Source organism: Eurypyga helias, unplaced genomic scaffold, assembly GCF_000690775.1.
Source record: "Eurypyga helias isolate BGI_N326 unplaced genomic scaffold, ASM69077v1 scaffold4882, whole genome shotgun sequence".
NCBI classification, from domain to species: Eukaryota; Metazoa; Chordata; class Aves; order Eurypygiformes; family Eurypygidae; genus Eurypyga; species Eurypyga helias.
The window spans coordinates 93,028-107,825 of NW_010237688.1; the positions used below are offsets into that span (position 1 = coordinate 93,028).

General features: G+C 44.4%; 1 protein-coding gene across 1 annotated transcript in view; it reads left to right on the forward strand.

Annotated features, from left to right (window-relative positions):
- HCN4 (hyperpolarization activated cyclic nucleotide-gated potassium channel 4) overlaps positions 1-11,070 on the forward strand; it is a 103,377-nt gene extending 92,307 nt beyond the window's left edge. The window contains 3 exon segments of the mRNA XM_010147535.1: positions 9,528-9,685; positions 9,688-10,063; positions 10,136-11,070. Coding sequence (XP_010145837.1) covers positions 9,528-9,685; positions 9,688-10,063; positions 10,136-11,070 — 1,469 coding nt within the window.
- The last annotated feature ends 3,728 nt before the right edge of the window (positions 11,071-14,798 follow it).

The window sequence follows — 14,798 nt, forward strand, 5'->3', positions numbered from 1 at the left end:
GGAGATGAAAGCATACTTAAGGCCAGAGGAAGTTATCCTTTCATTTTCATGAGGAATTTTTCGCCATATAGTTTGAAATGCATACATTTTGAAGGCCAGTTACATGTGTAGAAGGATCCCAATTAACCCAGGATTAAAAGCGCCTTGCATTTCCTCCAGGCATTGCAGATGCTAAAAAACCCAAAGAAAATCTAAGACAACACAATACCAGTCTCTAAGTATAATTTATGTAATATTATTGCAGTACGAGAGTGTCTGTTCAAGATATTATAGTGGTAGAAGTTTTAAAAGCTTCGTCATATAAAAAAGCCACAAAAGTAGCTGTTGCCAGACTTTTTACTGGGCACCCTATTTGTCAGCTCGTGATCACGTTTCTGCAATTGAAATCCTTTTGGGTTTGCAACCCTGCTTGTCTAGGTCATGACTAATACTCTGGGATCTGCTGCCTCAGAGGAAGGGCTGGCTTGTGTTAGGCTAGGTGAACTGTGAATGAGAAGATCTGGGATCTCTGCCAAGCTCTGCCACAGATTCCCTGTTTGTCCTTGTCGTGCCTTTGCTCCGTACCTGTTCCTCATCTCTTCTGCAGGGAAAATAATGCTAACAAAGGTGGAGCTCGGTCTTTGAATGCTTCTTAGCTGCCTACTCCCTTGTGGCAGGTGCTGTGCAAGATCCTATGAATAAATGAAACAGTATAAACAAAACAGTATGTACTCAGCATAAATTTTACACTGTATCCACATTGCAATCCCAAAGTTGTTTACTGTACACAGGTGAGTAACCCCCAAAGAGCTGCACGTGTGAGATGAGCAAGCAGATTTGGTCATAAGGAGATAAATGTATGTGTGTGTGTATATATATGTATACATATACAGATATATGCTGCTTCTTTGAGGCTGCTGATACAGGCACAGGTGATACAAGGATAAAAGTTTCTGTGGCCCGGGTATACAGTGCTAGAGCGTGTGTGCTTTGGGAGAAAGCTTCATTTCAAAACCATACTGAACTCTGCTCAGCCCTTTAAGGAGGTCGAAATTTATTATCCAAGTACTGAGCAGGTGAGAGTATCAGTGGCTGGCAAGAGATAACACAGGTTCTCCTGTGTTGTGTCCTCTCTTGTCACCCGAATAACCCACGGACATAACTGTTTATGAGGAATCAAAGTTCAAATACCACTATGTGTATTCCTCTGACTTGAAATCCTCTCCCATCATTTCCAACACAATGTGGAGATCTGACTTCTATAGTCAGCAGAGAGAAAAAGGCATTTAGAGTGTGATTGCCTTCTCCTAAAGTGGCTATTTAAAAGGGCTTAGGCAAATCTCACCCTGGAAATGCTATCCAGCACAGGTATGCAAGGTAGGAGCTTGGACTTAAGCAGGAATTGAATATTTGAACTTCTTTTTATTTGGAAATGAAGGCCCAGACTCAGAGTATTTTCTGTTTAGCCTAAGGAAAGATATCAGCAACTCACCAGCCATGAGTGAATATAAATTATTCAGCTTAATTAAGGTGAACTGGCAACCCTGTTCACCTGAATATGAAATGCCATTTCTCATGCAACTCTAGAAGGAAAATAAAGCCTAAGACACCCAATAGAAGGAACAGTGGGGGGTGGTGATGAGATCTCAGGAGATCTGTCTTTGACTTTGTGAGTGACCTTGATCACATCAGTTTATCCCAGCCCATGCCTCCCTTGCAGGGTGCAGGATCTCTGTGAAGTTTGGTCTTCTGGGCAGGAGTTATTAGTACTACAGATGGGTTGTTGGCTAGCTAGGAGACATTAAGCAGAAGTGAGAGTTGGGGGAGTTGTAGGAGATAAAATACATTTGTGCTTCATCTTCATCGGTCCCCCAAGTTAATGCATTCCTTTTATATTTAGAGAGCCACATCCGTAGCCTTCTTCTATCTGCATCAAAATGTGATGCCTGTTCAGATATCTACAATTCTAACACCTTTAAAAATAATTTTCAACTCTCTCTTTAATTACATGAAGCAGGTCCTGCTTACCAACTACACCTCTAGACTCAGGGGACTTTTCCTGCCTTGAAGGCAGTCCAGTAGCTATCTGCAACCAGACCACACTGCAGAGCTCACAACTGACAAAACAGTGCCAGAATGTCCAGCGTCTTCCCGAATCTGTCCCTGTCACAGCTGTCAGCCCCAGCAGGGCACTGAGAATTGAGTGCAGGAGCTTTGGCTCCAGACACAAGCACTTCTGCCACTTGAGGAGAAGGCAGCTTTTTGGCTTCAGTCTCCAGCGATAAGTAGCAGCCAGGACACCGTGCTTCAGGCAGCACAGGGCATCACAGGCCCTCCAGAATTACACAATTCTTACACCCATTCATGGGTAGTCAGTTTGCTTTAAATAGCTCTGTGTAGTCTTTTTTTTTTCTTTTATTTCTGCAAAGCTCTGTAAGATGGGCATAAATGTGAAGAGTGAGGGGGAAGAGATTAATTTTTTTTTAAGTTTAGTTTAACTGTCAGGATATTCATCAGATGACATTATTCACTGTGTATCATTTGACCTACAGCGGTTTGGCCTAGTTAAAGGTTGTGTTCTGTCTGTTGAAAGAGATGCCACATGTTTTGTAAGATACTGTTCGACTTATGGGAGAGGAGAAGCAATCAATAGCAGGCTTGAGCTGTACAGGGAGGGAAGACCTCCACTTGGAAAGATAAGGAATTGTTAATTTTAAATTTTTGAACTCATAATTGTTTGTTAAGATGGTCGTAAGAAAACAGATTCAGCTAACCTCTCCAGTACAACAGGCTCTACACTGAAAAAAGTTATTTCCCTTTCAATAAGATATTGGCTTTCCTTCAATAAAACCCCTGTGTAGAGGTGTAACTCCACATAGGCTTGCAGAGGACAGAGCAGGGGAGAAGGAGATATTGTACTTTAAATATACCACCGGGGTCAAAGGATACAGCTTTAGCAAGAAAATAGCAGCGGTACGCAGGTGGGTGCTGCCTTGGACATATCATGGCATAACAGCACACAAATGGCAACCACTGCAGAGCAGTTTGAGAATGGCACATCCAGTTTGTAATGTATTTACACAGCCAGGCTCTCAGGAAAGTTAATCTGAATTAATTTCTAGAGCAGATTTGTTAAGTGCACTGAACTCCTCTGTGGATGCTGTTAGAGTTCATTGAGCTGGCTTTGCTTTGCCTCCAAGAGCTACTTCATCTCTGAGCAGAAACCTCTACGTGACAGTTAATACAGTTCATGTGGGACTTACATGGGACAGAAAGTCAGGCTTGAACAGGAAAAGAGCTCATATACTGGGTTTTAAGAATTATTTTGAAATCTCTGTTCCAGCTGATTTCCCTGTATACACGAACTCTTCAGACACTGGCAAGAGCTGGTGCGGCAAGACCTTCCAACCAATACAGTGCTAGTGCAGAGGAGTTCCCCAGGGGCGTAGAAGCAGCTATGGCAAACTGCCAGTCATCAAGTAGGTCCAGGGCTTCTCTGCCTGCAGTTGCTAGTTGCTGTATTGCCCCTCTGGGGACAATGGCAACAAGCTGAATTACCACAGGAGACCAGCTCAGGACATAGATGCCCCATAGGCAGAGGAGGGCAAAGACCACCTTCAAAGCTGCAGTGTGCTGTGAGCCCTTTGCTTCATCCAGGGTGTTTAGTACGCAGCTGTATGAATAATAAGTGAAGACCTGAAAGAAGTAACCATGTGGCAGGGGGCAGCCACTTTGACAGCAGGCCAGGGCATAAGCCAGCCTAATAAAGTGAGATTATTTCAAATACATGCAAATTCAGAAAGCAATTTAGTGACCTGAATTCTTAAACTGCAGCCAGTGGGCTTAGACAGAACTGAAAAGAGAAATGAACAGAAAGTCACAGCTAATTTCCCCTGTGTCTGTGCAGAATTTTAACAACAGAAGGCTAATTTTGATTATTTGATAGAAGAATTATTGTTGAGTGCTGGCTCCTTTTTATGAAATCACATGAGCCTTTCTCCCTGTTCTTTTGTGTGCTATCTACAGTTGAAGAAAATCTGACTTTGCAATTCTTTATTAAGGGAGCAACATCTATTTGCTTAGTTTCCATAATTTTACATACCCTACTTCACTTCAAAGCACCAGTAGCTTTTCTGTGGACATCTAGGCTCTAAATATCTTCCTTTTTTCCCCCCTGTATTTAGCCTATTTGTTGCAGTGAGAAGAACAGGGAGTTTTTAGAACTCAAAGCACTCCACTGATGATATTTATTTTTGTCTGACTGTGTGCTAGGAGGTGTGCAAATAGAACAAAAAGTTGGTTGTGCCATGGAGACCTTTTAGTCTAAGCCCCTCAACTGACTGTCCAAATGTCCCTCAGTCCTGTTCAGGGCACATCCAGCCCAAGTGGCTGCTTGGGAGCCACCCAGTCCTCCCCTCATCAGGCTGGCACACACCAGTTGCCCTGCACAAACCCAAGGCAGCGTCTCTCTCCTCTGTAGAAAGATAAGGGGGCCTAGAGCTACGTCAGGGTAAGCAAGGGCGGGGAGTTGGTGCACGAGGTGGTTGCAGATGGCTCTTATGCCAGCTCCGTGGCATCTCAGTAAATTTGTATAGTGCTTTTGGGTTTAGGAGAAATGCTTGGTTGGATTGTGTTAGTACCTTAGACTCTGGTCACTACTTCAGTTTATGTGGGATAAACAACATGGATAAACTCTGTAACATACAGCCTCTGTGCTTCTGCGATTAGACTGAAGAGGAAACAGGAGTCCCTTTTGCTTTCTCCTAATGAAGGTTTTCAGTGCCTTAGCAAGAGCACAGGACTCTACTGCGGTTCACTGAGTGTAGCTTTGAGCTGCAGAATATCATTTCAATTAAGGTTACACAGAGCCAAACTAATCAGCCTTTCAGTCCTTTGATTGCTGTCATTTTTGCCCTCCTTTTGAGGCAGGTGCTGTGACAAAAAATCCAGAGCAAGAAAAATGAATTTGAAACTGAAACAATTTCATAAATAAGATGAGGGGGAGAGATAATCTCAGAACCACTGGCTCAAGCAAACTTACTCCTACTGCCTTGTTCCAGTGTTGGCTTATTTTTCATGCAGGGCCTTAGACCTGCCAGGAAAATGTCAGTGTCCCAGCAGGGCTTTGCTGTGTGCCTGTTCTCACCTGGTGCTGCTTAGAAGGAAGATTTTCTCCAGAAGCAACTAGTAAAACTTATATTGGTGTTTGGAAAATCATGTAAACAATGCAATTAATTAGAATGGGGGAACCAATTAATTTTTTAGTTTGCTAACCAATTATAATTTTGAAAAATTCCTCTCCCCTTCAATAATTGAAAGAATGTTTTCAATAATTTTTTTTAAACGTTCTGGAGCAGAAAGTTGAGACTTTCTTGGCAAAACAGTAAAGAAAAAAATGATCTAATGAAACAGTTGATAGATTCAAGCAGGGTGCAGGAAAATATGAAATGTAATGTAATTTCAAATGAAAATGAAAATGTTCTGTTTTAAAAACTAACAAAAATAGTCATTCCAAGGTTTTTGTTGGAATTATTTTATCAATTTCACACAAATTTAAGAATCTTTGATCAAACCACTTCCAGTAAATAGCATGCATGTTTGGAAAATGTTAGCATAGTCTCTATTTAGTGTTCTGTCAAGGAAACCAGAGTGTGCTTTTCAGCTCTTTCTGTGTCATCAAGAGCTCTGGTTATGAAAACATCAGTCCCCTCAATTCATCTGTGCAGCTCTCATTAACATCGCTGTGGGTTCTCATTTGAATTGAGGGCAGCATTGGAAATTGCAGGCTATTCAAGCACAGACAAGCAAATCAGAAGCCAAAGACAGGTGACATGGAATTAAAAGAGTGAGATGAGGTGTAATGACGAAAACACAGAGCAGTTGCTGGTATTGAGCTTTTTGGAAAGCTGCACAAGCAACATCTGCTGTTTCTCCTTCTTCCACCCCTAGCCTTTCCTCCTTAGCCTGGTTTTGCTACGGTCTGTTTTCAAGAAAGCAAATGTGGTAAAGTGGCTTTTTTGCCTGTCTGCTTTGAGCTCAGCATGCATCTCCCATCCACATCCTGACCTCACAGTTGTGTGACATAGCTACGGATTCCCCATGCTGGGATTTGTACCTTCAACTCCAGAAAGAGAATGATCACAAACCTGCAGTCTGAATCCCTCTTTAACTCAGGAGTGCTGGCCAGATTCTGTCTTGCCTGTCAATTTTATTTAGACAGGTTGTTCCTTCTCTCCAGACTTGAAGCAATTAGCATTTCTGTTTGAGTAGCTCTTTGTGATCTAATTTGTGAGCACGTATGTGATTCTAGTAGACACCACGTGGAAGTTACTCTGTGTGTGTGTGCAATATGACCCTCTGCACCATTTACTGTGTGCTCACTGCAAAAATGCTCTTAGGTTTAAAGGTGACATTCATGCTTCCTCTGGTGTGCCTGGCTGCATGAACAGTAGGTAGAACCAGGATCTGTCTGTTCAGGGCAAGTCTGGTGCTTCTATTCCAGCCTGGTACACAATGAAACGGGCATTATCCACATATCCTACACACACACTTCCAGTGCAGACAAGCTCTCCAGGCCCTGTAATGACATCAGCAGCTCACAACACTGTTCACCTCCGTAACAGTGTCCTTCTAGGGCTGGTGTCTTTTCCAAAGAGAGAAAAGGCAGGCCAGTCCATATGCCTTACTGCTTTTTTTGGAGGGAGACATTAGCAGTAGATAAAACAAAAGCATTAAGCATCCCATAGCACTACCCACAAAAGACGTGTCTCAAATGCACCAGTTGCAGATCCAGAATCAAAACTCTTGTCAGCGTTTGAGTGGTTTGGGTTTACAGTGCAGGTCAGCCCTCTGTAGATTGCAAGCTTTACCCACTCTGAACAATTGCATAGCACTGTTGCATGGCACTCAGTTGCTAGAGCCACACCTCATCCTTTATAAAGAGATAAATGCTTGATTTTCAAAAGTACAGTGAATGAAAAGCCCTTAGTGTGTTCTTCCAATGCTTAACTACAATTACAGTTAGATTGCTCCATTTTTTTTTTCTGGGGTTGTCTAAAATCACAGTATCTTGTGGGTCCTTCTGGAACTGAAGAGAATGATTCTTAGCAACTTCCTTCATCTGTGAAGTTTCCTGTACATCAGTATCAAGTCACCTCTCTGAGAGAAGCTGAATACATTGTACTTATTCACTGATATTTTTCAAGCCTGATTCTTGTGGGTATTTTCTGTACCTTTTCATGCTAGACACTGGAACTAAGGCATCATACTGTATGCCTTCCTAGCGTTTTATGTCTTGGTGACTATTGTCTCTCTTATACTTTCTAATTTCCTTCTTATTTGTGCAACAATTGTTTCACCTTCTTCTGGTGACAGATTTGGAACTCAGCTAGTTATATTCAAGACTCTACCATTACAGACTTACTTTTTAGGGCACCAAGATAGCAGCTACCCTCTTCAAGTTCTTTGCTGTCAGACGTTTGAGTTTATATTTGGCTAAAGGAAGAGGCATGTCCTTAAACTCTGACTCTTTTATCTGTTACAGATATAAAAGACACACCATAGAGTAAAAAAAGCACCAACAATCTGGATGTCCTTTATGCACAGAGATGTATTGAAATTTGTACAGAAAGATCTGAGATCTGACTGTCATAGGATTGAAAGGAAATTCCTCTGGAATCTCACTGGGAACTACTACCCAACATGGCATTTCACTCTTAACCGTTCTTTCTTGGAAACTATCAGCTGACCAGTTTAAACTAGAATGCTGTATGGGACAAATTAAACACCATATTGTGGCCTTAGCTGATAATATCAATGGTTGACTTACCTTGAAAGCTGTGATTTCATGAAAGTGGGGAGACAAGTTTATTAGACAAACCCTTGTTTGCAGGAAACTTAATTGACACGAGCTGTTCTACTAGCCTTTAATTCTTAAAACATGACATGATTTGGGGGTTAAAATGCAGGAAAAAAGGCCCTTCCACATCCAGGCCTCCATTCCCTACCTACCGCTATCTCACGCACTGTAAATCCGCAGCAATTGGCAAGATGCTGTCTGCTTGCCCCAGTCTTGTACAGGAACTGGAAGTGATCAGACAGGAACCAGCAGAAATTGCATTTGAATCAGAGCAGAGGTTTGCTAATGGGTGCGGGCCTGAGGTACATTTGGTTCGGGAGGAGAGTTAATACAGCTTTTGATCTGATCCAAGCTGGCTGGTGCCTCATCTAGAGGTGACCTGTCTACACACTCCTGAGCTTCAGCTACAAAATGAGCAGTGTACAGGCATGCAGACAGGAGGCCAGGTATGCACATGCTCACACATAGACACACACACACACACACAGTAAGCTGAACCCTTCAAATCTGAACAGCTTCAGTAAACAAAAGTGAAGCAGAAGCCCATAGGCAGGTGCTGTCATCAGTTCAAACTGGCGTGTGTTGTCAGGATAGAGGACCCTTGAAAATGCAAGAACAGGGATCTAATCTACACTAATTTTGTAAGAAAATCATTCAAATCAGCATACACCAGCTCCTTATAAATCAGTGCTGGCACAGTTACCGATTTGCATGCTCTTCTGAGAACAGAGATACGAAAGCTGTTATGCGGAGAGCCTGTCCACATCAGAAATCATCTCCTTTGAGAAGGTATTTGTGCTCTGGTGAAAGGGCATCACTGGCAGTATCTCATCCCCCTGCGTTGAATGGTTCTGTCCTTCAGTCCAGGAGAATGCATCCCTTCAGTGCCAGGTGCACTCTCAGGCCAGACAAACTCATTACGCCACATTTTCCAGCCCATTGAAAAGGCAAAACGCTGAGCTAATATTTTGCTGCAGGCTAGGAAGTCCAGCTGGAACATGACGTTTGCTAGCCTGCAATTTCCCTGAAGTTGGGGCTGGAAGGGCACGGCCAAGTAAGATGGTAGATGGTCTTTACTTGGGTCAGCTGGGTCAGCATGTTTGAGGTCTTTACTTGGGTCAGCTGAACTTTTCCAGCACGTAAAGTCCTTCTGTCCCTTATACATACAGAAATATCCTGTCAACTAAAACCACATATTTGACTCCAGAGTGAACAAGTAACATGAGACAGATGAAAAAAAGGTGTAGTTGAAGGAAAGTAGCTGAAGACTCAGGAGGCTTCACTGGACTTGCGTTTTTGAGGTTTCCCTTTGCAAAGACAAAAAAAATCACAGCTTTTGGATTTATTCTCTTTTTGTAATGGAAGTTCAGATTAAGAGGTGCAAAATGGGAATCTTCCAGATTCATAAGCTTTGCTACCAGTCTGCTGCACTTACCAGAAGTAACTTTACTGTCTGACTAAGAATATGTGCCCTGTTGGACACATTTTTATGGGATCTTGAGGTTTGTTAATCATAACAGAAAACGGAAAATGTGAAGTTTGCCATCTTGTGCTGGAGTGCAAAGACTGTACACAGATCCCATAATGACAGTGGAAGGGAGACACTGCCAAAAATTCAAGGAAGCTTTGAGGAAGCCTTCCATGCTTTGACATATCAGAATGACACTTTCTCTCTTCACTTTCTCTACAGGCAAGAAAAATTCCATTCTGCTGCATAAAGTCCAGCATGACCTCAATTCGGGTGTTTTCAACTACCAGGAGAATGAGATCATCCAGCAGATTGTGCAGCACGACAGAGAGATGGCACACTGTGCTCACAATGTCCAGGCTGCCGCTGCTGCTGCTGCTGGTGGCGCATACCTCCCCCCCCACTGATCCAGGCCCCCCTGCAAGCTGCAGCAGCCACCACTTCTGTCGCTATAGCTCTGACCCACCACCCACGCCTCCCAACGGCCATCTTCCGTCCTCCGGTGTCCGTCTTGGGTTCCTTGGGACAGCAATCCAACCAGACTCCAAGACAACTGAAAAGGCTTCAGTCTCTAATCCCGTCGACTGGGCCTTCTGCGGTTGGCTCTCCCTCCAGTACTCCATCCCAGCTTCATACACCAGGAGCAGAAACCCCTTCATCCTCTTCCTTCCACATCCAGCAGCTCGCAGGATTCTCGGCTGCCGCCGGCTTAGGCCAGTTCCAGGTGGGATCCCCTCCAGGTGGCTCAAGCCAGCCAGGTTTGAGCGGTGCATCCTCAGTGGGGCTGAGCCAGTTCCAACAAGCACCTTCTGGATCACCCCTAGGGACAGCTCAGCCCATGCAGCAGCAGCAGTCAGCCCTTTCCAGCAGTGGATTTGGGCACTTCCAGCAAGCCACAACTAGCTCCCCATCAACATCGCTCACCCAGCTCTCATCAAACTCACCTCCCAGTCTTCTCAACCAGTTCCAGCCCACCACAAGACCACTGCAGGGGGGACAGTTACAGCAGCTCTCGGGCAGTGGGACTTTGGGGGGAATGAATAACTTCCAACCCCCTCCTTCTTCCAACTCTCCATCCTCCAGCCTAAGCCAGCTGGCACAGGCCTCTGGTGGGCTGTCCTCAGGCCTGTGCCAAACGCATCCAAGTGCATTAGGATCTTTAACTGGAACGATAGCCCAGCTGCACCAAGAACGGCCACCTTTTGCCACCATGTCTCCACTACAACAGTCTGGTGTCGTGTCCCCCTCTTATACCCCCTCTGGCCTTAGTCCTCCTAGTCAGAGCCCAGTGGCAACAAGAACTTTTCAGTGTGGCCCTTCTGTGGCCTCAGGCTCTCACGGCTCTCTGCTCCTGCCTCAGACCGCCAGCCCACCTCCGCAGATCCTGCAGTCCAAGAGCACGCCGCCTGTGCCACCAGGACGTCTGAGCCAGGACATCAAGTTGATTTCTGCTTCTCAGCCATCTTTGCCCCAAGAGCTGGCTCAGACACTGAGCCAAAGTTCTCCTCATTCCTCTAGAGAATCTGTTTCCAGCTTCTCTCCTTTTCCTGGTGGAGGGACTGGACTTCTTGGGAAGCCTTGTAGCTCAATTCCTGGGCGTGTGACTTTACCACGTCAGATGTCCTCAGGTTCTTTACCACATCCGCTGGTGTTTGGGGCCAGTGCTGCAGGCGCTGCTTCTCTGACTGCTGGTGGGCGGAAAGAATCCATAGTGCTCACAGGGGATCTGGAACCTGTCAGATCCAAACTGCCCTCCAATTTGTGAGGACTCCTTCTGAGAGCTGGTTATGTCAGCTGTGCAATTCAGTTCCTGATTAGACTTTCATGAATAATTTTTTTCCTTTTCTTTCTCCCTCCCCCCCCCCACCCACCCTTTTCTCCATTTCTTTTGTTTAGGTTTAATTGTGATTAGAAACTAACAAAAAACACATGAAAAACAACAACAAAAAAAGAAGATAACCAGGTATTCTTAGAGCTATAGATTTTTGGTCACTTGATTTTATAGAATATTTTAATACATGGAACAAAAGGATATGAGCAAATTTAATCCAACGAGGTAATGCACAGACAAGGTGTGTGCCGGAGCTGGAACATATGAATGATCAGCCATAGAAGCCACCAAAAAGGGTTTTCCTGTTGAGACAAAGATCCGAGGTTGACATGGGCCATAAAAGGGAACATCAGGTCAGGCCTGTAGCTGGTGTTTTTGGAACAGCTCTGGTTGGCCTCAGCTTTGCAGTGCTTTGCACCAGCTGGGAACCTGGCCTGCAGAACCTAGATATGGGGGAAACTGGATGGCTCACTGCATCCATCGGAAAGCTTCACTTGCTCCCAGGTTTTCTGTGATCAGCAGGTTGCAGAGGAAGCAAGAGGGATGAGTTTCATCAATGCAGTCCCCACTAGGGATTTCAGAAGGGCTAAGTTTTTGTTTGGATTCTGTCTGAAGATGACAAAGGTGACCAGGAGTTGGATGGGCCTGACTTCAGATGCTTGTCTCTTACTCCACTGATGCTGTAGTGGGAACAAGAAACAATCCCTTGTAAGTCACAGGGAGGGCAGTGAATATCCCCTCTGTGTTTTTGTAGGCAGTGTGGATGTGGGTTGTGGGAGAAGTCCTGTGTCTCTGCCAGCACACCAGGCAGCTGGCTTCAGCCAGAATAGCCCAAGCTTCAACCTCTCCACAGTTGGAAAAGCATGTGTGCCTCCTTGCAGGTTGGGGTGTGCAGAGCAAAGGAAGGGATGAAGAAGGAGGCAGCACTTTAACCTTCCCTCTCTCGCGTTAATGTCTCAGTGTCCATGGGCTGACTGCTTTGAAGAGAACTCAGTAGAATGAGATTGAAAAGTGGGGCGTGGTCACCCCAGCCCTCTTCTTAGCCCAGGGGAGTTTGAGCTTTCAGGCACCGAGGGTAATATTGGTGCCCAGCCAAGAATCCTCCAGATTTGCAACTACGTTTATACCATTAAACCAGATTAGATCAGAAGTTTGGCCAGCCATGGTCCATGCTTCTCCTCTGATGGAGGAATTGAAATCGTTCGCTTGATTTCACCAGCAATAACAGCCTGCACCTGATTGGCTTTGGTCTTGCCCTGCAGTTGCAGCATCACTGGACACATCTGGGGCCTGGCAGGCACCTTGAACTGGATTTTTTCAGGCTCTCTTGATACGAGGCAGTCAAAGTGGAATGAAGACAGTAAGGGGCCATTGGGTGCACACAGCACTGAGAAGGTACAGCCTTTACCTCTAGAGCAAATGTCTCCTTCTGTTTTACTTTGTTCCTTTTTTTTTGTTGTTTTTTTCCGTAGGCCAGGAGGTGTCTCCAGCCACCTCACTGTAAAAGAGTCAGGTGCTCAATTTTTCTAACACGTTAGAAACACATGGCCAGCCTCTCTCTGTTTCCAGCTATCACGGGGCCCTTTGAGCCCCAGAGGGAAAGCAGGACTTCATGCAGCAGTGCCAAAAAATTTACCATTATCACAGTAATGATACAGGTCCATATAACCCCCTCTCTTACCTCCTCCCACCCCAAGTCTCTCCCAAAACACTGTCTGACAGTTGGTTTTTTATACCGAATTGTTTGCAAAACTCTTGACGTGCCTGTATCTTGAATGTTGCTGCAAGCACTACTGGGCACTCCTGCTTCAACATGCTTTGGTGGCTCAGAATTCAGATGTAATCAGCTTTGGTCTTCCTTAAAGGGTCAGGGGAACTCTAGGAATGTTTTTTCTACTAGCTACATACAACTATATATGTGTGAGTGTGTGTGGTGGGAGGGATGCATGTGTGTGTGTGTGTGTGTGTGTATAGAATTTATATATGTATCTATATATACACACATGCTTTTATATATATAGTATAGTTATACACATATGTAGTCTATTTATGCACATGTGTAAGCACGCACGCACACACACACATATATTTATATATATATATCCTAGTTTTAAGATACATGTCAATTTTGACCCTCCTGTATGACTGATTGGCAAGTGATAATTATAATATATAGATCCTGCTTTTCCAAATATGTACAGGTTCATGTTGAAACAGAATCAGTTGACGGAATTGAAGCAGACTCACAGACCCTCTCATATTTTCAAAGGCATGAGGCAGTTCCTAGAAGGAAGAGTCACAATATCCTTTTAAGTTTTATAATTGTTTTAGCAATCTTTTTCCCCATATGCTAAAGGGCCTCTAGAATGAGCATCTCAAGAGGTTGGGAGCTAAGCTGTTCGGGTCTGGGGTATCTAATGTAAGCAAGTAGGAAAGGTCCTCAGCCCAGCAGTGCCAAGCCCTCATGGATGACTGTCCTGTGACTGCTGCATTGGTACTTGAATCTCAACAACCCCTGTGGACACTCAGACAAACGGAGGTGCACAGAAACACCCCGAGGGCTGTCTCTGGTAGACATGCGTTCCATCCACCAGTCTAGTGAACATCCTTCTTTGGTTGGGTTCCTTTGCTTTGTTTTTCACAGGGATATTGTTTGACTTTCCAGTTCTTAGCAGTGCAGTAGCCAATATTGAGTTACTCTGACTGGACCCCAGTCAACTCTAGGCTTGTCTCAGTAGGTGGAATTATATTAATTATTATTGTTATTTTTTGTTTTATTTTGGGGGGAAGGGAGGGAAGAGTTCTAGGGGTGGGGTTTGCAATATAAAACACACAATAAAAACCTTAGTAAATAAAGACGTGAAAAACCCATCCCTGTGACTTGCTGTCTGCTTTAAGTGTTGAACTTCAGGAAACATGAAGTAAGGTTTAAAGAAAAAAAAAAAAACAACCTGGGTGGCATTTCAGTCCTCTCTTTCCTGTTGAACAGAGAAGATGCAGGGTTTTGTCTCACTTCCTGTCTGCATCTTCCTGTCTTCAGACCTTTATGAGTGTGTTTACCTGCTGTCACATCTCACCTCACATTCTTAGGGGAAGTGTGTAAGCTATCGACAGTAAAAGTTTAAGACTTCTGCCTACACTTGAATTTTTAATGTTACAGAGGAGAAATCTGGTAGTCGTTTTGCAAATGTATGTGTAAAAATCCTTCACATTAATGGCAGATATGGAAATTCTGGCTGACTTTGTGATCCTCAGAGAAGAGCCTAAGGAGCGCTGCCACAGGATACAGACCTAACTCCTTGGAACAGGGACTGTCACAGAAAGCGGACAAAAAGCAGAGGAAAGGAAGTAGCTGTTTCGAGGTTTCAGACTAAGCTGGATGATGATGCCAAGGTCAGGACCTGATGTATTTTAGGCAAAACTAGCCTCAACTCTAATCTTTCATTTCATTCCTGTGATGCCCTCTTTGAGTCTTTGTGCAAACCCACTCTAGGAAGTGTGCACAGAATTCATGATTTGGGTCAGTAGCTCACACTGGAGCTGTATGGCCTTGTGCCCTTTCTTCATAGCCAAGAAACATAGGACAAAGTAGCCCAGCTGCTGGAGTGTGTCCTACAGCCTGTGGCAGTGAGATGTAGCTAGGCACCATCCTCCCTGCTCCC